The sequence below is a fragment of the Photinus pyralis genome, unplaced genomic scaffold (assembly GCF_008802855.1).
Source record: "Photinus pyralis isolate 1611_PpyrPB1 unplaced genomic scaffold, Ppyr1.3 Ppyr1.4_LG4, whole genome shotgun sequence".
NCBI lineage: Eukaryota > Metazoa > Arthropoda > Insecta > Coleoptera > Lampyridae > Photinus > Photinus pyralis.
In genome coordinates, this window is record NW_022170511.1 from 31,708,503 (window position 1) to 31,734,042 (window position 25,540).

At 36.1% G+C, this 25,540-nt stretch overlaps 3 protein-coding genes across 4 annotated transcripts; 1 reads left to right on the forward strand and 2 right to left on the reverse strand.

Annotated features, from left to right (window-relative positions):
* Window positions 1–7,109: 7,109 nt before the first annotated feature.
* LOC116168495 (delta-like protein 1) lies at window positions 7,110–8,787 on the reverse strand. The gene is made up of 6 exons (XM_031484373.1): window positions 8,476–8,787; window positions 8,101–8,398; window positions 7,858–8,049; window positions 7,747–7,807; window positions 7,564–7,694; window positions 7,110–7,427 (listed from the first exon to the last, which is right to left on the reverse strand). The coding sequence occupies exons 1-6, from the start codon at window positions 8,554–8,556 to the stop codon at window positions 7,189–7,191; spliced, it is 1,002 nt and encodes a 333-aa protein (XP_031340233.1). The 5' UTR covers window positions 8,557–8,787; the 3' UTR covers window positions 7,110–7,188.
* Window positions 8,788–12,084: 3,297 nt separating this feature from the next.
* On the reverse strand, window positions 12,085–14,590 carry LOC116168494 (lipase 3-like). 2 transcript variants are annotated; one of them, XM_031484372.1, is made up of 7 exons: window positions 13,697–14,590; window positions 13,469–13,649; window positions 13,308–13,422; window positions 13,011–13,257; window positions 12,802–12,957; window positions 12,534–12,755; window positions 12,085–12,484 (listed from the first exon to the last, which is right to left on the reverse strand). In XM_031484372.1, exons 1-7 carry the CDS (start codon window positions 13,844–13,846, stop codon window positions 12,293–12,295), a joined length of 1,263 nt encoding a protein of 420 aa, XP_031340232.1. In that variant the 5' UTR covers window positions 13,847–14,590; the 3' UTR covers window positions 12,085–12,292. The 2 variants fall into 2 exon arrangements, with proteins under 2 accessions (XP_031340232.1, XP_031340231.1); XM_031484371.1 differs by having other exon boundaries at window positions 13,011–13,260.
* A 235-nt stretch (window positions 14,591–14,825) lies between these two features.
* LOC116168493 (lipase member J-like) lies at window positions 14,826–16,393 on the forward strand. Its single transcript, XM_031484369.1, has 5 exons — window positions 14,826–15,029; window positions 15,095–15,643; window positions 15,689–15,844; window positions 15,889–16,107; window positions 16,156–16,393. The coding sequence occupies exons 1-5, from the start codon at window positions 14,853–14,855 to the stop codon at window positions 16,336–16,338; spliced, it is 1,284 nt and encodes a 427-aa protein (XP_031340229.1). The 5' UTR covers window positions 14,826–14,852; the 3' UTR covers window positions 16,339–16,393.
* The last annotated feature ends 9,147 nt before the right edge of the window (window positions 16,394–25,540 follow it).

Consider the following 25,540-nt stretch of genomic DNA (forward strand, 5'->3'; position numbering starts at 1 on the left):
TTCTCGTTGCCGTCTCTGAAGCTGAACTACTTTTCCTCGCGACTCCACCCTTTCGGTACGCATTTTTCAATTTATCTACACGACACTTGACATATGAAGCCTAACTACCTACCTGCTGGTTCGATTCAATACATTTCCGTGTTTTCTATTCACGACCACGTTTCACTCCATAAATTAATTTGCAATTACTAGATCACATCGATAGAATTAAATTGATCAACATGGACATAATTGAGCAGTACGATGAAAAAGTTCAGTTTTTGTGGAGAAAGTTGGGATTATTTGACCGCTAATTGCCTGCTATTTTCAGGTAATATTAATTAAAGGTTTTTTGCAAACATCGTTTTTGCTTTCTTTATAAAATTAATTGGTGGAGGTCAATACCTTTATCATTAAATCGTATACCAAAGAGCTTAATCCTTTGAGTATATAATTTTAAGTACAGCTTAATTTATTGTAATAAGAACAGAATTGTTTGCTCGGTCCTCGTTAAATACGATGGTGTGATTTAAATTTTGATATTTAAATTTCAAATTTTCGGAATGATTAAATGTAGTATGAAACGTATATATTAAGTCAATTAAAAGGTAATAAAAATTCATATGCAATCAAAATTAGCACTTCACAGATCGTATAAATGCTCAACACCAATTTATGTAATTTATTACAATCGGATATAAAACAAGGAAAATTGATAAATATATATAAATTGTGTTAAAAAATAAGTACTGTGGATTTGCGGCAAATTCTTCCTTTAAACGTTCGCTTAGAACACAAAGAAAATTTATTGCAGAAAATTAGCCCCAGAAAATAATCCATTTTGAATAGTAACGTCAGAAATAGCATTATGTCCATTACTTTACAACTCTGACTAAGCGCGTATTCCTAATAATATTATTTTTAAGACAGTAAGGAAATACCTGGGCATTTGAAACAATAGATCCATTTATTCACGTAAGATATTTTTAATTTATAAAAGAAAAAACAGGACATTTTTATTCATTTGGTGCGTGATTCATTATTAACTTTCACAGTCTTCCAAATAAATTTGTCTGTTAAACGCCATCGGTTGCTTTCACTGTGACTGCATTCAATTTTTGGTAATTCCGAACGATAATTTATGACATTTTCCTACTCAACTTTAAACAATATTTTTGGTGGCTCGTCGTTGCGTGGTTGTCACCTGAAGTTACTCAACAACGGCACGTTGACCACAATGTAATCAGGTTTTAAAAATATCCGGAGTCAGGAAATACATGTCGAAACATTGATGCATTCAAGTGTAATTTCTGAACCAGTTTTGTTAGGCGCAAGTATAAATTGTACTTACGTAAACGTATGTGTTTCCCTGAGGTTACGTACGAGTACAAAACCAGACGCTTGCAATTGCGCTGGATACGGAAATGTATATTAAATTTAATCATCTCGACAGGGCACACCCAAGCAGTGAAAGGTACGGACCCTATCCATTATGCGAAACAGAACCTTTTCTCTTTTTTCGTTACCAAAATCGTTAAGCTTAATTATTTTTATGAAAAACAACGAAAGAGCTCACCGTTTACCGTATGGCATTGATTATATACTCGTACACCATTTTTTTAAATAAGTTACGCCAACTTTTTAAATAGTAATACGATGTACGGTCATTGACAAAAGTAATTATCGTCTAATAGGTAAACTCTGCATATGCTGAAACAGACGGAGCCCGATGTGATAGGGATGTATGTTGCTTATACAGCAACCTACATCCGTATCACATCGGGCTCCGTCTGTTTCTTCAAGGTGGAGATACCTTGGTTCGCATTTCCAAGTCGCACAATATATTCAAATGTTAGTTGCGTATGCTGCAAGATTTCCTTATAAATTATAATTTATAAGGAAATCTTACAGCATTATTATTATTATAATTATAAACATCACTTAACAGAGAAGAAACGTTAATTAACATATTCTAAGCGTCAGATTCCATGTCACAAGTGTCATTCCTCCAAAAAAATCATTCTTATGAGATCCTTATTTGTTTGTTTCTGAACTCTACATAACACACTTTATCAGTTTTTTTCAATAAGTTTGGGCATAATCGGAATAGAAGGGGTGGCTAGAACTAAACAATTTTTTTTTAATTTCTCTGTATAACAAAAACGCCTTCTTGTTTTGTCTAAAAGCAGGACGGGAAGATGAAATCCGAAGGTTATTATGCAATTACAACGAAAAATGGACATTCTGTACATGAAAGTATTAAAAACAACAACAATTAAACTTATTCGTATTGATTCCAGTTCGGTACTTCAAACCCCCGTGTGTTAAACGTAAAAAATGCACAGTGGAGAACAAAATTTATGCAAATTTTGATAGATTTTGGGAGACATTTTGAGGTCTCTGTTTATTTTGGAAAAAAAATTGTTGTGGTCGCTCTTTCTACTTACAGAGTCTATATAAAAAGCCTGGAAGCCGACCTCTCTCATTACAGACCTCTTTTATTTATTTATTTATTTTTTAATTTATTATCCCTCTCTTGTTCTGGGCCCTCAACAGGCTTGCGCCCAATTACAGAGTGACCCGCATAATGCCTTTAGAGGTGTCTCTGCAGAAGGTCTTAAGTTGTTCTATACTACTCCGGTATTTACCTTACGAATTAGGGAAACTGCAGGAAAAACTAATTCAGAGTAGCCGGCAGAATGCTCGAAACTGGTCTAAGGTAATTCCCATCTCTGCCACAGATGAAAAATTCACCTGAAGCCAGGTTCGAACACCCGACCTCCGGATTTATAGTCCAACGCACTACCACTGAACCATAAAGCCAGCTTTTATTGCAGACATCTTGAGAGTCGAAGGCCACATTAGATTCAATGGATGCCATCCGCGGGGCTTGGTTAGAGTCGAGTAGCAGAGACCTTCACCTTGGCCGGACTTGATAAAGACAACATTTGAATATGCTGACACTAGAACCAGTTAAGCCTTGACGATACATAATCAAAAGTGCCAAAGCGGTGACATTACATTGATATGGTACTGACCAGTTTGAATTTCATGCGATTCGATCGAAGGGATTTCAGCGCATTTTTGTGTGGCAGATCAGATTTGTCGGTCCCACTCGCAATTCGCGTTTGTAAGATTAGTAAGATCTTAACGCTTTAAAAAACCGCGTGACAAAATTCGCAGCGGCCCGAAGTCGACTACCCATCGAAGACACGCGCCTTGAAAAAGGTGTTGTGCCCTTTTACAAGGTCTTACCGAAGACACCAGTTTGAAAACAATCGGACGCAAACTATAAAAGAACAGGAAAAAACTGCAAAATCACCAAGTTAGTAAAGTACACTCGGGGATGGCGCTGGAATGTCGCCGTCCCTAAGTTTTTAATTACACTGCCACGGTAGGGACATGTACGCTCCTCGTCAAGCGTGCATTTGCTGCCAGTCAGCTAGTCAGCCAAGGTGAGATTAACTCCTTTACATATAAATTTGCAAAAATGCGCTAAAAAAGCACTGTGAATTTTGAATCCGTTTGGCTCAACTTTTGGCATTGCATAATTATATCGTTAAAATCTATGCCCAGTTTGAATTTCATACAATTCCGTTCATAACTAACGGAGATGTTTACAAATTCACGAACTCCGATGTACAAATTTGATAAAGAATCCACCTGCAACATTTCTTCGTAATCGGTCCACCCGCTCTCTTTTAAATCCCAAATGAATTATGCTATGACATGATAGAGACTATGAGCTATTGTATTTATCGCAATACAATTACCAACAAACCAGATAGATGGGGGGGGGGGGGCTGTGGACAATGCAGCTGCCGTGGAATTGTGCAGAACACCCACCAAGTTTCAAGATTCATGATTCAAGGTTCAAGATTCCAGGTTCAAGATTCAAGATTCAAATTTCAAGGTTCAAGACTCGACACTCAAGACTCAAGCCTATGCAGGAGTCATACATACATACATACATATAAGACTATGCAAGAGTCATACATTAGATAAATATTATAAATAAAACTAAATAAATCATTTTTGTAAATGTAAAATGTCTACTTCAGGCACTCTAATAGACACACGCACACATTACAATGGCTTCCATATGGCAATTACTGAATTAATGTTCAAGGTTGGCTTTTGTGACTTCTACTGGTGAACTAATAATTGGCAAATCAACTTATTGTTATTTGATCAAAAAACTAAATGGGGAAAACATGGCCGTTACAAGTTATCTAACACAATTCTGTATACGATTCTAGTTGGAACGCCTGGAAACAGATAAAAGCATCTGCTTTGTTTTAAATAAGCAAAGGCCCTTTGTCAATGGATCCTGGATCACAAAAAAAATGTGAAAATGCCCACAAAGTCGCGCGAGGCATTCTGCCAGGCAATGTGGTGGACGAGATGAATGGTACTTGCAAATAGAGTTTTCTGGCAAAGTGGCCGCGCAATTGGGAGACTTTGGAGACCATCCCCGAAGGCTGCCTTCTGGCTGTATATCGCCGTGATACGATTATGCTCTGCTATAGGGCCTAGAACTAGACTTTCCGCAACCGTAGCACTTCTTAATGATGTGCAAAGACTTTCGTTCCTTGCATACAACCGGCGCGATGCGAACAACTTCTGGGTCGCCGTCTGTACTTCCATATCACCCAACCACTAGGCAAACTTTCTACTGTATGCCAATCAGAATTGGTAAGACTCATGTTCAGTGGAAGAAACGTTCTTATGCATAACATAATAATAATAATAATAATAATAAAGTCTTTTATTAAATCATGACACACACACAATTTAACAGGGCGAAGTTCAGATGTTGGGCTACTCACGGCGACCCAACTCTGCTCTTACACTTAACCCTACTATAATGAAAAGAAATCAATCTAATTGGGAATTGTACAGAAAAATAACGAATTACTTTGTAATGGGAAAAAAAATAAGTACATAAATAACTTTATGAAAAACAAAATGTATGAAAAAAAATAATAATAAAAATAAATAACTTACAGTCACATGGGTTATAAAATTTAACTCAAATCAAACGTTTGCCTAGCAAAAACAATGTTATGAAGTGCCTTCTTAAATTTCCCGACGGGTATGTTTTTTAAACTACTGCTTAAAGCATTATATTTTTTAGAAATATTGTATGAAAATGATCTTTCATATAATGCCGTTTTATGAATTGGGGGTATAATTAAGTTAACGAATCTAGGGTTGTTACTAAATTGAATTTTGTTATATAAATAAAGAGGTTCATTTATTGTTACCACTTTATGGTATAAGACCATCTCATGCACATATCTACGATTTTTCATGCTTAGCCATCCGGTTCCTTTCAATTTGTGTGATGATGATGCTTTCTTATTCCATAAATTAGTCTCAAACAGGAATTTTGAATTTTTTGGATTCTATTGGAATCATAATCCAAACATGGTCCGTACACATTAGCACAATACACAAACTGTGACAGGACAAGTGAGTTACAAAGCGAAATTTTCATTTGTTGATTAAGTATAGAACGTTGATTAAAAATTAATTTTAAATTTGAGTACGCTTTTCTTATCCTATTTGAAACAAGTGATTTAAATTTCAACTTGGAATCAATTTCTAACTCAAGAACTTTCACATCATCTTTAATTGGTAGAATTTCTTCGCCCACTTTTATAATTATATCATCTGTCCAGGCCTCTCTTTCTTTTGCTCCTCCAAAGATTATTACAGAGGATTTTAATGGGTTTACTTTTAAGTTAAGTTGTTTCGCCTATTGTAATAAGTCGTTGAGGTCACTACTGATTCTCTCATTCGCAAGGTCTAAATCTTTACTAAAGAAATTATATTGTAACTGCGATCATCAGCATATTGATAGCACGTTGCATATTTCAGGCAATTGGGGAGGGTGGCAGTGTATATAATGAAAAAAAGAGGTCCCAACACCGACCCTTGTGGAACGCCCATTGCTACAGATGTTGACAATCATTTATTATTTTTCAATACTACCTGTTGCGTCCGATCAGTAAGATAGTTCTTAATCAGAGCGCACGCATTGTTGCTAAAGCCAAAATAATGTAAAATGCTTATCAATATATTGTGATCTATTAAGTCGAACGCTTTAGTAAAATCTAGTGATACCATCACTGAAAGTTTTCCCTGATCTAAGGCTGAAAAAATATCGTCTGTAACATTCAACAACGCGGTGCTGCAGGTATGGTTTTCTCTAAATCCAGATTGTGACTGTGGTAATATATCATTATCAGACAGATGGTATTTTATCTGAGATGCCATAATCTTCTCTAAAATTTTAGAAAGAATTGGTAAAATGCTTATTGGTCGCAATTGAGAATAACTTTCAGGATTGCTTACTTTCGGTAGTGGTATAACATTTGCATTTTTCCAAATTTTTGGTACTGTACATGCTTTTAAGCAAAAATGTATTATGTAGGTTAAATGTGGTGCAATATAAGGGCAACAAAAACACATGGACATAAAGACCAAACTATCAGAATCTCTAGTGACAGCAGGGCTGCTCTGACTAACACTATAAAATTACCTCTAGGTCGGTTTCTGAATGTCACCATGCACTAGAGCACGTAGCAAGCAGCAATACCCTTGAGCTCGTATGGGTCAAAGGGGGGACTCTGCCCACCCTCCTATCTTAATCCAGAATCCAGATCCAACATAACCAACTAATCCAAAAATATTTTGTATTGTTACTGGACACGAAGGCATATAAGTCATTTCAACCAAATCCCACCTCTCTGTTGGACATTATATATACATAGAAATTTCTGTTACTTTTGCAATTGAAAATACTCAAAGGTAACTGTTTTGGTTCAAGCGAAACAGTTACCTTTGTAAATTTGTGACCCTAAAAGTAAACCTTATGGGACTCCACATGACAAAATACACCCAATTAATTTGATTAACAGTAGGAAAACTTCGTGGGTCGTGAAAACCAAAATGCTCCTCATTCGACGAGAAAATTATAGATCAAGTTACGCAACTTTAGGGTCACGACCCATCACTAGACATAAAATTAAAAAGACATGAAGAGAAAGCAATAATAATCACATACATTAACAACATTTGATCTTTATATGGCTCAAACGATTTAGTTCGTAAAAATCCAGATGTATGTCGCGGATTGATTTTATTGGCAACTCCAGTAATAAGTAAATAAATAAATAAATAAATTATAAAGGTGTACAACAATTAAGTATGTGTTTCGTTCTTTATGGCTGGCGGTGTTTCAACAGTAGACGATGGTAAATCAGTTGAATTTGCCTGTATGTAGTCGGTACTTGAATTAGTAGATACTTCCGATATTTCGCAATTTCTACCTCTTGTTCCCTCTCGACAAAGGCATTTGTAATTTCCTTCGCTTTTAATCAGTGATATACATTTAGATCCGTTTTGGCATGTCTTTGGATTGTTTTCACAATAATTTAGTTCTAAAAGAGGAAAACGTTACTTCAGAATATCGTATACCTAACAGCAGATAATGAGTGCAATAACATTTCGTGCTCTTATGGGTTGACGAAACCGTACGGTAACTAAACATTGGTTACGGTTGAACCGATCATATACCTTCGTCACATAGCATTCCTCCCCATCCTTCTTTACAATTACATTCCCAAGGTCTGTTACAGCTACCATTAACACAACCTGGATACGGGTAACATTTGTCGCAGTTCTTTCCCCACCATCCTACTTTACACCTAGAAGTCGATGAGCTAAGTAAACAAATTTGTTTTTGAACATGACACTTACCGACATTCCCCCGGTTTCCGGCAGTAACCTCTTTTCCTGTCGCAAGTTGATGCACAAATAGCTGAAACAGCAAAAAAGTGGTAATCGCCTAAATATCTTGTGGTATCTTACGTATTTGACAAAGTATCCCTGTGTAGCCAGGATAACATTTGCATTCCAACGGTTTTGTACAGTATCCATGTTGACAGCCAGGTAACACTTGACAGTCTTTGCAATTCTTGCCAGCCCATCCCAGTCGACATCGACACTCGCCAGGGTAATCACAATATCCTCTAGTCGGGTGGCATTCGGCTCGACAAATTGCTAACAAAGTCTGCTTTAGTCTGCGATAAATTACGTGACGAACAGACTTACGATCGGAACAGAACAACCCATCCCATCCCTTGTGGCAACTACATTCAAAGCTAGTTTTGCAAAATCCATTCCTACAACCCGGCAATGGAATACATTTGTTACATTTTTCACCATAGAATCCCAGTTTGCACAAACACTCTCCGGGGTTATCGCAGTAACCATTCAAAGGATCGCAACCAGGACGACATTTCGGCACATCGCATAAATCTCCCGCCCACCCCGGTAGGCATCTTACTTCCCCATCGTCATCGCAAGTGTAATGTGAATGCTCATTCTGAGACGCCGGTATTTCGCATGCCTGCAAGTACACGGTCATCATGCATCGGCACATCTTACATATTCAGTAACTTTTTAAAATGAACTAGAAATAAATACCTGCTTCTTCCACTTAGGAACATACCTAGCCGGTAACACGAACGGGATAACAACAAACAGTATCCCTAACAATTGCTTCATATTTTTTCTCTAAATATCCATCAAATTTCGCCAATTGCAATAATAATCACACTTCACTTGAACTTTCTTTTCTTACGTGATGCAGGTGTTCGTGAACTTGACCATACAATACTTGCCGCTGGTGGCTAGAAGATGACCTCCTTAAGCCCTACTTCTTCACATAACTGTTTAAAACGTGACGTTAAAAGTAGCACTTAGCATTTGTGGGAACACCAATTACGCACACTTTGTGCAGTAATGAATATAAAACACTTTTTAAAGACAATATAAACTAAGTTAAATTTCTTTATGTTTATGCAAGCAACTACGGGAAACGGTACATTGATGCTGTAAACTTTAGTCATAAGGCGAGGAACAACACAATTACTATATGATTGTAGGCAATTTTTATTAACTTTTGACAAGTTTACATTACAAAAAGTTGGAAAATATACAAAAATAAATGAAAATGAAAACTTAATGTGCATTCAAATTGTTTCCCACATTTAAATGGTCCTCATAGCAATTAGTGCACGGGTTATTAAAAGATATGTGCGAGACTCGAAAATTTTAGATTGGAATTAACAAAATAATTGAGCACCATTAAGTACCTTATCGACAGCACCCGCCACTTTTCCGTCACTTGATACGACACCGTTGTCTTTTGGCCTTGAATGACACTCAGAGCTTTGTACACACATACGAAAACAAACATTTCCAACATTAAAATAAATTGTCACCTTCTCTCCTTTGGTTGTTACAGCCAATCCTTCCTCCTCCATTTGTTCTCAAAATTGGGAAAAAGAAACAAATTAATAGAGTTCGTCATTCGAAAATCAGGAGATGTTTTAAAAATATCATGGTAAAAATGCCTCAAATTCAAATATTTGAAAGCCCATCCAGAATATATAAATTCGCCTTCGGAAGATTTATTTTATTCGTCCTAGAAAGATTTATACAGAGAACTAAAATTTTAAAAAATGCCCGAATAAAAATTGAGTTTCACGTCCCGTCCGTACGAGAGGTAGTGGCGACGTAATTTTTCGTAAGTGTCCCGGCAAACTTCCCAAAGGCAAATCTTCTAGAAGCCATTACGTCGGGAGCGAATTTTTCCAGGGCGGATCATCCAAGGGGCGAACGTTCTGGAGACGAGTGTCGTGAGAAATAATGTTTTTGGGGCAAATTTTCGGGACCGAATTCGTTACATTCCAATTCCCTCTTTAATCCCAGTCATCTTATTGTAGTTTTGGCGCCGATGCATGAAGTTTTCTTTTGTTTTTATTCTAGCTTGAAATTTGCTTTTATGCCTATGGCGTGTTATTTAGGGTTTTGTAAATTATAGCGAAATTCTCCTTCATTTGCTTGATACAAATTCTTTCCTTTTTATCCTATATCTATTTTATTCCCATTTTACCCCCCAGTAGTTCCATACACGTTTATCATTAATCCTGCGTTGTACGTTCTGTGCCGGGTCTTTGGTTTTCTTTGTAGCGACCTCTATCGTATGTTTCTTGTACTCATTTTCTCACTTTTTGATTTTTTCCCAAATTTTGTCCATGATTACGTGATCGTCTTCTTTTTATATTCCGGAGGTAATTTGATTATCGTCTACTATTCTTGTTTTGGTATCAATAAAGATCCGAAAAGTTATTATTTTGTGAGCCCCCCTCCCTGAACTCTGAAATACAGAAAATGGATTCTATAGAAGGTACCACCAATGCGGTCATCCCATTGTCGGTCGTAAGTCAAGGATTGGTGGAATGACAAATAAAAAAAAAGTGAAATTTTTTTGCAGTTTTGGGTTAATTTTACTCCTTAAAGGCAATAAACGGGCGTTAAAGAAGAAGTACCAGTCAAACATAAGTGTGCTCGCGGTTAAGGAACAAAAACAGAACATGTAAGAACAATTTTTATACAATAGTGGTCGGTCAGTAAAGCTTTGCGTTTAATTAAGTCAATGAATATCGTTAACATTTTTCAATATCAATATCACAATTTTTCTTTCGTACTCTGTGTTTTCTACATCAAACCTTCGCTCGACATTGTACACATTCTTGACTCATATCAAATCGTACTAGACCAAATTATAGTAAACTATCACAGCATAGCTCACATATATGGAGGCGACTTTAATGCCCGATTAGGCGAACTAGATAACAGTTATCAAGAACTGTTTACGAAAACGAATTTGCATGTAGAAAGACTTAGCTGTGATAACACAGTAAATTTCCGAGGGCGGCAACTCCTGGAGTTCATGTCTAACAACTCGATGACTTTATTAAATGGTCGTACATACTCTGATCATCAAGGAAAATACACGTTTCTAAGCCACATTGGTAAAAGTGTCAATGACCTTGTATGGTGTGATAATAACAATCTGTCCTTTATTAACAATCTAGAGATTCTTTATGATATCTTTATATCTGATCATTTCCCATTGCACCTATCGTTAATCTCTGATCTAACTCCGCCGCAATCATCGCCCATTGGTTCTTCCAATTCTGGTACAAAAACTTTAAATTGGAAAGAATCTCTATGTAGTACATACAGAATTAACATGCAATTTTCCACAAATGTAGGTAGAATAAGCTCTGTTGAGGATACATACCGAAATTTAATAAATACCATTTATGGTACGTCTGTGTCTGCGGGCATGGCAACAACTAGAAAAACAATTAATCGAAATAACAAACCTTGGTTTGATTGCGAATGTTTCCATTCACGAAAAAATGTAAAAAGATGTCTGCCAGCTTGTAAAAACTCTAACTTTGACAATGAATCCTTGGAGCGCTTTATAGCAAACAAAAAGGAATATAAAAAATTTATCAAAAACAAAAAAATAACCATGAAAAAAACATTGTATCCCTATTGTCAAACTCGCATGATCAAGCAAACTTTTGGAAAACTCTGCGATCATTTCGTGACAACGTAACGTCACCAACATTATCAATAACAGACTGGGAAAACTTTTATAAAAACATGTATGAAATTGACAAAACCACGTTCTTTGATGCTTCAAACAAAATTCTAGACGAAACTATCACATACCACGAACTTCTCAATGTTCTCAGGGCATGCAAATTAAATAAATCATTCTCATGTTGCTTCTACCAGATTATTGAGAAGATGGAATGCGCTTCTTCATCACTTATGTCGAAGAATTTCGTGTCTTGATTCCAGTTGGTGGCTAATTCACGTCTCAGTTTCATCAGCATGTTTAATTTGAAAGCCATTCGCAGCACAAAATGTCAGAGGAATGTTAATCACCGGTAATGGTAATGACTTGCAACTTGTCGTTTCTAAAGGAATTCAGTGAGACGTTCGAAATATTTTGTCGATTACAAATTTTACGAGATATAGTCCGTCAGCTGGCTGCCAAAAAACGCGAAAATACCCTTTGGAATTTTGGTATCCATGCTAATGCTTTAACTTTGTCTCAATTTTATCAACATCGGATCTCTTAATGGTCCTCAGAGAGGAAAGAAGAATAGGCATCGTGTATTACACCAAGAGAGGGGAATTTCGACGGAAACGGTAAAAACACGAACATTTCAAACCTGTATTTCTGTAATATATATTTAACTCTTGTTTCCATTCGTTACATTTATGCTCCATTAAACAAACAAACTACATCGTTTAGTCGATTAGCATGGCAAGTAACCAGACCTTGAACTTCCAAAAATTCCTTATTTTCAAAAACCTGAATGCTTGCCTACAATTTTGTATCGCATTTTGACGCGTTTCGTTCGCGCGCACTTCACTTTTCATTGACATCTGAACCTATTAGCTCCAGCGTCCGTGCAGAATCAATTAAATTTAAAATTTTATCGTATACAACCGATTTGGCATGTTTACTGTATAGGAAATCGTTGTGATTAAAATCAGATAGTTCATATCTTCCGTAAATTTTAGCCCGTGGATGCAATCTACCGAACAGTATTTCGGCGTCCTGTAAAAATGATAAAGTAAAATGTACACGCGCATTTTGACGCACAGACCTTGCTCGTGGTACACCAATCTCTTTTTGAATAGATCAAATAAATAGGAACCTCGATTTTGGAAACATTGTAAATCGGCGGCAATAATTGACCGTATACAAAAAAGTTTCTTGATCCGTAGTCGTATGAGCGGAAATCGTCGACGGTTTCAGCCGCGATTTGTTGATACACTTTTAGCGAAGATGCCTCGGGAAATTGGTTAAACACGATGGGCGCGACGCTCTGCGGGAAAAACTGTATTACAAAAAATTATGATCGAGTTACAAACCGCGTCAGTCTCTTTCTGGGGTCCCAAAGTTGTGAGGTTTATCACGCGTATACAATATTCCATAAGCGTCGGGGATGCTCGGCAAAGTTTTGTAATTACTTGTAGTATACCTCTGGGTGTAAATAACTTTGTCATCTCCGTGTGTGTCACTAGCCTCTAAAAAAAAGTAGCGCTTTAACGTAAGGGCCATCGCAGGCTTGACTTCTCACTATCATGTCGGTAAATAAGACGCCAATTCTGAAGAAGAACGCCTTGGTATTCCGCATTCCCCCGTTTGGAGCCATTAGTATCGCTAATTTTACCAAATTTTTCACTTGGTCAGGAAATCGTGAACCATATTCCAAAAATGTCGTCGTACCTAAGGAGTGACCAATGTAAATAATACGCCCTGCCTGCCCCGTCTTTCTTGCTATGTATTTCAACATTGTAGGAACATCGTGTAAGCCCAAGTGGTCGCTACTAAAAGAAACTTTGAAAAATATCAATTAAGCGAGTCAATTTCTTACTTAAAATTCCAATACTGTATATCTTCAGATTTTAAAATCGCGTGTTTATTGGAATAAGACGTCCCTCTAAAGTTACCAATCCACACATCGTAACCCTCATTGGCCAAAGTCAATCCTGGAACCAGTTCAAAATGGGAATATTAGTAGTACAATTTACAAACCTAACGAAAGATTTCCTAGTCCAACAAAACAAGCTCCTGAAAGGAAAAATCCATGCTGAAGAAAAATAGGCTCTTTCCTCCCGTGTGCATTGGGGATGCGAAACATGGTAAGAATGTATTGATCGGGTGTCAGTACCCTATGAATCTCAAGTGGAAATCCGTGACTTCTTATAATAGTTGGCTACAAAATGACAGTTACATACAGAGGTGGAATTAGGGGAAACTTACCGCGTCAGAATCAGCAGCAACATCATACCAGCACTTTTCGTTTGTGTTAATTGTAAAATAATCCAAGTAAGTTGGACACACATTTCTTCTTGTGCAGTCAGTACATATTAAAAATATAACTGTGACAAAGACGAGCAACCACATATTCATTACTCTTCAATTACTGCTGCTAATGCGTTAACAGTAATAGTCTTTCCACAACTATTTCAATTAGGACACTATCGCGGTAAAGGATAATACTGAACAGGTAAACTTAATGGAGTCGTTTAGATGATTGCCATTTTAACAAGCTGATTAATGAGTTGCATTTAGTGTTAATTTTAATAATTACATAAGAAAACATTAAAAATGCTGTCGTCAAGCCTCCATCCAAGGCGAATCAAATTTATTATACAAGGTGTTTTTGGAAAACAGTCTTATTTTTATAAAAAGTTTGTGAGCACTGATTTTTTTAACTGGTACCGTAAAACCACTTACGCGTGAGATCATTACACATTGTGTAATGAAACGTCTTTCCGGGCAATTGTAATATTTTTACGTACAATAGAAGTAAATGTTGGTTGCTTGGAAATATAACGTACAATCGTGGACAAAAAGTAAGTAATTATCCCATTGCAGGATTAGCAAATTGTTAATTTATTCATTATGGTTAAAGCTTTAAAGATCAAAGACTGTGATGTCTAAGTAGCTTGTATTAAAATTAACTGCAGCCACGTTCTCACGTACTATTAATATAATAGTAATAATAATAGTTTGTTTTCTGAATGAGAAAACGATAGTCAACATTTGCATATTAATGAGAAGAGAATTAAAATAGTTGCCAGTCGTGCAACTAAGTATACAAAGCGTTTGAAAATATAGCCTATTGCATACAGTAGGTATACAGTATTTAATCGTCGATTACGAAGAGAATCCTTTCAAAAACAGGTAAAATAGTACGTGGCGTTTAAAAAATAAAAACGAGTTTAATCAGTGTTTTTGTTTTCTACAATCCAATTTGGTCATTCGACTAACTTACCTTCGATAATGAAACGGACTAATACAAAAAACCCACGTCAACTGATAATGAAAATGGATTAGATAATCAACACATTAGCGACCGGATTTGTTTTGTTTAGTTTAATGTAGGTAGTAGAATTATTGTACCTATAAAAATATGATGCACAAGTCTGATATTGTAGTATGGATAATTACGTGCATATTTTTAACGATCATATTCGCCCGCCATTTTTGGCAAACTCACAATAATTCGTGCATAACTGCACACGATTACTACACAAATCTCGATAAGAATCCGAAGTGTTACTATAACCCAGACATTGACTTGACCGTTGTAAGTAGGTTATCAGTACTTTTTTATAACTTGCATCTATAAATAATTCACTTCGCTTTATTTAGCCTGAAATTATCCGTCGATATGGCTACGAAGTGGAGACGCTCGAGGTGGCAACAGAAGATCACTATATCCTCAAAGCCTACAGAATTCTCTCCAAGAAAAGTGATGGATTTACACCACCTCAACCCGTATATCTTCAGCATGGATTATTTCAAAACAGCAAAGCTTTCCTGATGCAAGGAAATAAATCTTTACCGTTCATGCTGGCAGACGCCGGGTACGATGTTTGGTTAGGAAATCTTAGAGGAACCCTATATTCAAGACACACCTACTTATCCAAGCTAGACAACAAATTTTGGGATTATTCCTTAGATGAATACGCTTACAGTGACGTCCTCTCTCTAATAGACCTGGTTTACGAACAAACTCAGCGCAAAATTATCTACATTGGATACTCTGTTGGTGCGACGATTGCATACGCGTACAGTGCCCGTTTTCCCAATGTAGCGCAGGCCAAAATGCAGATACTAGTGGCTTTGGGCCCCACCGTACACCCGAAAGAACTAAAATCTGCCAGTAGACACATTTTATCTAATTGGAACTACATCTTGGTAACACAAAATGACACTTAGAATTTGTTATAATTATTGTTGTAGCCTGTGGTCAAGTTTTGGTCGAAAGGGAGCGTGGATGTCAAGAAATTTGGGTACTTCGATTGGTCTTCCGTGTGCTTTCCGTTTCCATTTCAAATGAGACTTTGTGAGGTTGCAACTCAACTGACCCACGATTTTAGTTTAGACAAGATTGATCCGGTAATAATTTATGTTGCCTTCGTAAATTTCTATTTTCACTTCAGGAATTCTGGCCGTTAATATTGGTGAATAGTTTTGATGTGGTGTCTATAAAAGTGGTTACACATTTATCACAAATTCTTGCCAGTGGTGAATTCCGTTCATTCCGTTCTAGCGATGAGGAAAATCAAAGCAAGTACAGCAACATTGGTGTCGATCTGAGCAATGCAAGAATTCCCACTTACATTCTTCGTGCGGAAAATGATGCGATTAGTACAAAAAAAGTAGGGTCTACGTAACAAGATCCCAATATTACAAAATATTAATTTTAGAACGTCGAGTTTCTACACAGCAACTTACCTGTGGAGGCGACCAAACATGCAGTGTACGTAATAAAGGATGGCAACTTTACACACGGAGATTTGTTATGGCATAAGGACGTAAACACCCATGTAAATGTTCCTATTATTAAGTTTATTGATGAATTCCTGGTAAATGTAAGAGATCAAGAGTAGATATAGTTCTTTGTACATAATTATTTATAATTTTATAAAACTTTTTTTAAATATTTACTTAAAAATTCATTTCACTGCGTTAACACATATCAAAGAAGTCGGTTTTTATTAATACTCTACCCAACTCATGCATTTGTAATATCTTTCAGAAAGCATGTAAGGTTTGTTTATTTGGATGTGAAGGATGAATTTAAAAAAGGGCTTAATCGAAGACCCTTTTAGTTATTTTCTCTCTTATTTTCTATTTACGTTATGATCTTCTTTTGAAAAACATTACATAACTACAGGGACAGCAGTAGTTCTTCCTATGCCTGTATAACCTCTTATTTGCAAAAATCACGAATCGCAAGGTTCAACGCGTTCAACCTACTCGCTTGTGTCAAATTTGCGGACCCAAGTTCTACCTCACGGACGAGACCAACTTGTTAATTGGTGCAGAACTCTTCAGGAAGTGTTTGTGTGTTAGTCAATACATCCTATCGTCAGATGGCACGATCGTGCATAAAACCAGATTGAGGTGGGTAGTCATAGGCCAATTCCCACCGAGCGCCATCTACACCGTCTGCTGTGGAATGACGAAAACTTAAGCAGTAAATATTGTCTTAAAATATATCTTTATCCATAACAGTAACAATATCACGTGGATGTCCAACTCGCCTGACTTGTTAAAGAGCATTGGAGTTGAATCCTTTGGGATGCGGGTTGACTTTGGTGACATAGCACATGCCCTAGGACTCTATTGGAACTGTCAAAGCGACTCCCTGCAATTCAGTATAATTCAGGATTCCGAGGCGCGAACTGTGACTAAGTGATAGATCCTATCAGACATTGGCCGCCTATTTGACCCACTCGGTCTTCGCAGTCCATCCACAATGATGGGTAAGGTCATTCTCCAAAAGTTATGGCTACACAAATTATCATGGCATGAGACGAATCCGTTGCATGTAACATACATACGATATGGCGTCAATTCCGGCGTGAGTTCTTCAACCTAAACTTCAACCTAGTGCCGTGGTTATCAAGGGCTCCAAATGGCTCTAGCGATGCCTCCAAGGACGCATACGGAGCTGTGGTGTACTTACTCAGCACCGACTCCTGTGGTGACTGTTCAACTCCTATGCGCGAAGTGGCGTGTTATTCCCTTAAAGGCCCTTACCATGCCTGGAGTTGTGTGGTGCGTTATACGACTAGCTCAACTGCTTCCTGTGGTGCGATTCCTCTGTGGTACTGCATTGTATCAATACGCATTCTGTAGCGTCAGCAAATATCCATCTTTGTGGGGGTATTGTGGGGGCAACTCAATTGTATCCTTCTAGACATAGGACCACACTCTTTCAAAAGAATTTGTTATTCCAAGCGTGCCAAATTTTCAAATTACTTCCTTTTCGAAACGCTCAAAAACTTTTTGATGGAGCAGTCATATTACCACTTAAACGAATATCTCGAAAGTTGATTTTATTGTTTTAATATTGTAACGGAAACGCTCCAGACATGACGTCGCCTTTGGGCCTCTGGAATTTTCTACGCGCGCGATAGTGGGATTTGTATAGGAATATTCCGGTAATTACGCGAGTGTTCTGGACTTACATTGCTTGCGTGTATAAATGGTTGCGGACCGAACATCGCAGTCAGTTTTACTACCGAACGAGATCGAGTACGTATGAAACATCGAGCGCGGAAATATAAATTGCGAAGTGTGTGATATAAATAGTCGATATAAATTGTACGGTTTTTATAGTGTTTTAGTTTTGTTTAATAAATATTGATATAAATCGAACCCGAATTTATAAATCACGTTACAATATATTACTTCTATCTTATATCGTGCTTTAGCTTAACATTATCATTTATGTAAAATATTTATATTTATATGTACACAGCACATTGTTACGTACGTTCTGTTCTTATACGCAATGTATAAGAATGTATTTTGTGACAAATAATAAATGATATGATATGATATGATTGTAGTGGAGCAATAAGAAAGGATTTCCCGAAATTCCTACGGGAACGTGAAAAACGGGAATTTACCGTTTTACATTTAAAACGTGGAAGGTGTTACGGTATACTCCGAAATCACTTCCCGAAATTCCTACGGGAACGAGGAAAACCCGAATTAAGACTGAGGGTAATGTTTATGCACGTACGAAGTTGCGGGGACAAAAGCTAGTTGTCATATACATATACAGTGATATTCATGTAGCAGTAGACATAGTGATTTCCTATTCCTATGTCTACTTTTACATGATAAAAAGTCTCCTGAAAGACGCCTAATTTTATGCAACCAAAATAACTACTAACAAATGAAGATCTGGCTGTCATATTCATTATTAATTTGAATATTGTTGCTTTGGCCCAACAAGTAATTGTAACTATTCCGACGTCGCGATTGGTATGAATTTAGTCGGTAGTCGGTAAAATGTTACTTGGGACATTATCGAAAACATAGTCCCATTATTAAAAGTTTTACGGCATTGCAGGAGGCCAGTCCCACATTTTTTGGACCATCCGTTCCCATACTAGTGCTCACCGTGAACACACATACAGTGATTTTCCTGAAGAAGTAGACACAGGGATTTCCTATAGGAATTGAGGATCTGCTTGTCATATTAATTAATTTGAATATTATCGCTTCCCTATTCTAATTTCGGTTCGTGTACAATGTATTCAACTAAAGAAAAAGTTGATATTTCCAATTGGTATAGTACGGATAACAGTTAAAGGAGCTTAAGAGATTTATTTTCTGTGAATTGACTTAGAGGTAAAGGTTATGATGTGTAGACGGACCAACGTCGGTTCGACCTCTATAGTAGGCCTACGTATGTTTCGGTCAGGTACCGTCGTCGGTTTGACGTCGGCGTCCGACTAAATTGGTTTGGTACAGTTTTGGTAAATCGGGGGACGTTGGTTCTACGTCAGAAACCAACCAATTCAGTCTTAAGTTGGATTAGGTAATAAATGCGATAGTTTAAGCCGGTTTAAGGACTACAGCAGGAAAGGTTTTATCCAACTAAATTGCCCTAATGCGACCAGACTCAGGTTAACGGAACTTCGCCGATGTAAATGTGGTAAAGGTTAAAACGACTGGAGTCGCTTTCTGTGCGATAAAATTACGCTAATCCGACGTCAAGTTCAATTTGGGACAGCCCAAAGGAATAGAAATATCGAATACTTGTTTGTATAATACTTTTAAGAGTCTCTATAAAACAAACTGCTAAGGTATGGCGCTGTCTGATCATCATGGCCAAACACTGACGATATACACCCTTAATAATTGTAATGAAAACATAACTCCAGACTATAGAAAAAGAAGACTATTCTCAGGACAAAGTTTCAACAATTTCTTATCCTATCTTGTGCAAGAAAATTGGGATCAGGTTTATCAATGTACAAATTCTAATGAAGCTTTTAACTATTTTTTCGAAATTTTCAGATATTATTTTGAACTATGTTTTCCGTTCAAAACCCTTAGAATTGCTAAAAACGGTAAAAGACCCAATAAACAACCCTGGATTACAAGACAACTTGTAGATCTGAAAAATAGGGAGAACGGGTATGCATAGCGAGTGACGGTGTGTTTGAATTGGTGCTGCAAATTCTGACGAATATTGCATTGTTATATTGTTTTTATTCCTTTCCAAGTCACCGTATGGTGTGACGCTTACATATATCTATCCGGGGGTGTAGCAAACGTTTAAAAAACTGTTAGTTTTATGTACAAAATCCGTTAAAACTGGTCGAATTGCATCGAACTGATAATGTAAGTTGAAGTTGTATATTCTATATCTCACCTTGAGGAAATTCCTGTTCTATCGCAAGTCTAAAAATTTAATAATTTCATTAAATAAATCACCATAGTCATGGATCCAATTGCTGTAATTAATGAACTTCAGCTTGAAATTTTGTCACTCAAAAAACATAACCTTTCTCTTAAAAAACAAATTGAAGACAACCTCAATGAAAGCACCACGATGGAAAGTTCACTCTCCGAAGAAAACTCGAAATTATCACTTCTTGTTTACAATTTAAAAATGGACTTAAAAAATTTACATAGAGAAAATCGTGAACTTCGGGATAAACTGATATCGTAAAGTCCAACCATAAGTCAGAGGTCACCACTAGGTCTACTCAAACTAGTAATATTAAGAAGGACGTCGCCACCCAAAATACATTCTTAACTGTTTCGAACTATACACAAACAGTACTAATCACTAACGAGGTAGCTGTTCAAGTTTCAAAAGGCGGAAAATGCAAAGTTGGTGATAAGCAGTCGCCCGAAGTTGTGAACTCTAACGAATTTCCTACTGACGATCTCCAAGAAGGAATTGAACCAATGCGTGATGTACAGAATAAATCCCTGTTTGAGGAACTTGCTGAGGCAAACATCGATAGCGCACTGTCTACTTCTTCTTCTACTACTGCTTCTACGGTACAAACACTGAACGATAAACCAAAGCGGGCGTTTAAAATCCCATCATCAAGATCGAGACAAACGTTGGTCGTGGAGAAGAAGTCAACATTGAATAAATCTGACGAAGACGCTCGTAGGGTACCCAAGAAAAATATTTTACTTTTGGCTGATAGCCACGGTAGAAACCTTGCCAATCTGTTGAAAAGTAGTTCCTTAAATAATCAATTTAATGTTGAATCAATATTCAAACCTAACGCCAAGTTACATCAAGTAAGTAACTGAAGACTTATGTTCGTTATTAAAATCATATTCAAAAGATGACTTTGTAATCATCCTAGCGGGGTCGAATGACGTAGATAATAATTGCCTTTATCCTACGGCCAATTGTATTCGTAATATTATCAATCATTGTCGAAATGTTAATTTACTTTTTTGTACAATCCCGTATCGCTATGATGTTCCTACCTTAAACACCAATATTTATAAGTTAAATCAAAAATTGTGTTATGTAATTCAACAATATGCAGCAAGTTCTGTAGCTTTAGTTGATATTAACTTGAAACATAAGCGGGCAATGTTTACTCGACACGGATTACACTTCAGTGAGTACGGAAAGAAAAATCTCGCACGTAATATAATCAACAGTATCACCCATAAACTTACCAATCCAAACTTTAACCGTTTAACAAGAAATATTATAAATGTAAAACTCATTGACTCCTTAGCTGCACAAAATGAAAATGAAGGCTTATCCGACAATCAACAGACAGCTCCTTTAGAAAATTATTTTAACAATTTTGATTACAATGAAGTAAGTAGTAAAAAAGAACTTAGTAGGGAAGGAAATTCAAATTTAATCTGCATTACCCCAAGTTCAGAAAATTCCTCTTTTGCAATAACCGACCAACCGTCAATTTTGACGAGGAGCCCGTTCACAATATAAATATCCACAAAGTACAAAATACAATCAACGGAATATCACCTGTTGAGGGAGGAATGCTACTACAAAAAAAGAAAATCAAGGAATCATCAGACTCCTTCTCAGTGTTCAATATAAATATCCAGAGTTTAAGGTCAAAATTTAACGAACTTGAGGTATTTCTACAAGATTTTTGTTTCACTGTTCATTTTGTGTGCATATGTGAACATTGGTTGTCAAATGTAGAACTAAGTGCCGGACTCACCATAGGCTCTTGGAAAACCGCATCTCACTTCTGTCGAGAAAACCGAAGTCATGGTGGCGTCCTTATACTCTTCAATTCTACCTTAAATTTAAGTTTTTGTCCGATTTTAACAATATCGCAGTTATCGAAAGAAATTCACAGTGAGCTAACTGCGATACACTGCGATTTGTATAATACTGTTATAGTCGCCTTGTACAGATCACCTTTGGGGGACTTTGGCGTGTTTTGTGATGTCTTAGAACGCGTTTTACATATAATAAAGCATTATCCACGAGTTATAATTTGTGGTGATTTTAATGTAAAATTTAACAGTCTTGAAAATACTGCCACAACAATTACTAACTTATTTTTGTGTTATGGATATATTAAAGTCACACTTGAAGCTACTAGGAAAAACAACTGTTTAGATAATTTCTTTATTAATTTTTCTAAGCGTGACTACATTTTTAAAAATATGGACACGAAATTATCTGATCACCTAGGTCAATATATCTCACTTAATATAGGCCCTACTGTTAAGGATAAAGCACAAGTAATAAACACATTCAGACCAATCACTCAACGAGGACTCTCAATTATGTTCAATATTCTAAGTCAGCAATCATGGAACATCTTAGATGACTGCAACTTGGATTCCAACGAAAAGTTTCTAATATTCCATAAATATTTTTATAGTGCGTTTTTGAGTTCTTTTCCGGTGTGTAAATTAAAAACCCGGCGATGTGACAATGGTATAAGGTGGTTTACTAAGGAAATCCGTTCTCTTAGGGACCAATTACACCTTATTACTGATATGTACAATACATACAAAACTGAAAATTTAAGACGATTGCGTAATAAACTTCGTATTAATTACAGAAACAAAATCAAAACGGCAAAAATTACTGCGAATGACATAGTTATCTCGCAAGCAGCCAATAAATCTAAAGCAATGTCGCAGGTAATCAACTCACACAGAGGTTCAAATAGCGTATCTTCATCATCAAGTCCTGATGAATTTAATTGTTTTTTTGTAAATATGGCACAAATAATAGTTGAGGACATTCCAAAAACAAATGGTGGTGCGTTAGAAGTCTGCAAAATAAGCGTAAATTCATATATTAAATTTAGTTTTCATGAAATCTCTCAAAATGAAACCAGATGTATTCTGAGGAGTCTAAAAACTAGTAAATCAAAAGATATATATGGTGTTTCAACTTACCTACTTAAACAAAATATTAGTCTATATGTTTCGCCGTTAACAAAGTTAATAAACGATACCTTAACTTCTGGCTGTTTCCCTGATGTTCTGAAGATATTGCCTTCATTCTCAAAGGTATTTGAAAAGGCAATGAGTATGCAAATCTCCAACTACTTTGAATACAACAATCTCTTTTACACTAAGCAATTTGGTTTTCGCAAGGGAAAGAGTACTTCAGATGCTTTGGTTGATTTTGTAAATAATACTTTGAACTGTTTCGAAGAAGGTGCCTATACAATTTCAATGTTTTTAGATTTGTCCAGGGCTTTTGATTGTATATCACACAATACATTGTTGCAAAAATTACAAATAACGTATAATTTTGACGATTTCAGTTTAAAGTTAATTTCTTCCTATTTATCTAATAGATTTCAGCACGTCTTCCACAATGGAGTATTGTCAAGTCAACTATCTGTAATTAGGGGAGTTCCCCAGGGGTCCATTCTCGGACCACTTTTGTTTTTGATTTATTTTAATAACTTCCCTAATTACATAAACATCTATGCGGATTGTATTTTATTTGCGGACGACACAACGCTCGCTATAAAACGCAAAGGGTTAAATGACATTTTGTCTGTCTTAAACTTTGGAGTACATGTCGATTTTATTTGTAAAAAAATTAGCAAAAACATATTTGTGTTACGACGTTTATCCGATAATGTCTCAAGGAACGTTTTAGTGAGTGCTTATTATTCGCTAATACATTGCATATTAAGCTATGGTATCTTAGTCTGGGGAAATTGTCCTGCAGCGCCAAGAGTTTTTGGTCTGCAACGACGTGCAGTACGAATAATAAATGGTCTTTGTTATAGGGATGATTGCCGAATGACTTTTATTGACCTAAAAATATTAACCTTACCATCACAATATTTGTTAGATAGTATTATGTATGCGAAAGATAATCTTCATGAATTTAAATTACAAAGTGATATACATCATCATTTCACAAGATCCCGAACTAACATAAGGCCAAACTATTGCCGTTTAGCCAAGACACAAAATGGACTAGTGTACGTCTCCCAAAAACTCTTCAATCATCTTCCAACGCAAATAAAAGAGTTGACTAGACTACAACTAAAAAAGGAATTAAAAGAAATACTATTAAAAAAAGCATATTACGCTATTGAAGAATTCAACTGTGATAATCTATCTAGTCTTATATGAAACCTGTCAATTTATTTTATTTTTCGATTTTATTTTATATACTCTTTATTTATTCCACTAAATGGTAACTCGTGCCTTGATGCGTATCAGTTTTGTATGTTCGTCCCATCATATGTCCTTTGTTTTTATATTACACCCTTGTGTCACATATATGATAAGTGTAAGCGTAAGCTACATTATTATTATTATTTTATGTAAATCAAAATTTTAATGTGTAGTGTACGTCCATATTTATATTTATTGAAAATGTGTAGTTATATCTCGAATGTTGCTGTTTTATATTTACATTGTGCATTATTGACATGTCAAAGCCACATTTGGTACTCTGACAATAAATGATTTGATTTGATTTGATTAGGGTAATTGATTACAGAATAATGTCTAAAAGTTTTCCAGTACTTAGTACAGTATATCGAAACCTTCACATTCACTATCAACAGCAATTAGTAGTATCCAAAAAACTATATTGTGATAATATGTTAACAAATTCTTCGAACAAAATGAAAACAACTTGGAATATTATAAATTCCATTAAAAAATCTAATAAAAATACATATATAAAGTTACTAAAAAATGGAATAGAGGTCTCCGATTCGGAAGCAGCCACTTTATTAAATTTACATTTTTCAAGGTTTTCAAATTCAAGCTCGTCAAATCTTCAAACGCCCTTGAATCTTTCTGCTGTTTCCCATGTTGCACAGTCAATGTTCTTTTCTCCAATAATCGCTAGTAATGTGGAATCTATTATAAACTCCTTGAACTCATCATCTTCATGTGGATTTGACCAAATTAGCTCGAAAATATTAAAATTAGCGAAGAATTTCATTGCCAAACCACTTTGCCATATCATTAACTTAACCCTGCAAACTGGAATCTATCCAGACTCCTTGAAAACTGCTATTGTTAATCCGCTTTTCAAAAAAGGTGACCCTCGTGATGTTACAAACTATAGGCCTATCAGCATCCTGTCATGTTTTTCAAAAGTATTAGAAAATGTTATCAATAAGCAACTTATGGTTTACTTACTAAAATACAATATTTTGAACAAATCTCAGCATGGATCCAAATCCACTTGTACAGCTTTAAATGAGTTCGTATCCGAAATCGTCAGCTCTTTGGATAAGCGCATATTAACACTCGGATTATTTGTTGACTTTTCATCTGCTTTCGACACTGTTAGTCATGACTCATGAGTTTCTGTTG

Coding starts and splice junctions, on each gene's coding strand:
- LOC116168493 (XM_031484369.1), top strand. CDS start 14,853: ATGATGCACAAGTCTGATATTGTAGTATGGATAATTACGTGCATATTT. Junction 15,030..15,094: donor CAGACATTGACTTGACCGTT/GTAAGTAGGTTA, acceptor CGCTTTATTTAG/CCTGAAATTATCCGTCGATA. Junction 15,644..15,688: donor CTAATTGGAACTACATCTTG/GTAACACAAAAT, acceptor TTATTGTTGTAG/CCTGTGGTCAAGTTTTGGTC.
- LOC116168495 (XM_031484373.1), bottom strand. CDS start 8,556: ATGAAGCAATTGTTAGGGATACTGTTTGTTGTTATCCCGTTCGTGTTA. Junction 8,050..8,100: donor TGGGTTGTTCTGTTCCGATC/GTAAGTCTGTTC, acceptor AGACTTTGTTAG/CAATTTGTCGAGCCGAATGC. Junction 7,808..7,857: donor AGGGATACTTTGTCAAATAC/GTAAGATACCAC, acceptor TTGCTGTTTCAG/CTATTTGTGCATCAACTTGC.
- LOC116168494 (XM_031484371.1), bottom strand. CDS start 13,846: ATGAATATGTGGTTGCTCGTCTTTGTCACAGTTATATTTTTAATATGT. Junction 12,756..12,801: donor CCCAGAAAGAGACTGACGCG/GTTTGTAACTCG, acceptor TTTTTCCCGCAG/AGCGTCGCGCCCATCGTGTT. Junction 12,485..12,533: donor ATTGGTGTACCACGAGCAAG/GTCTGTGCGTCA, acceptor TCATTTTTACAG/GACGCCGAAATACTGTTCGG.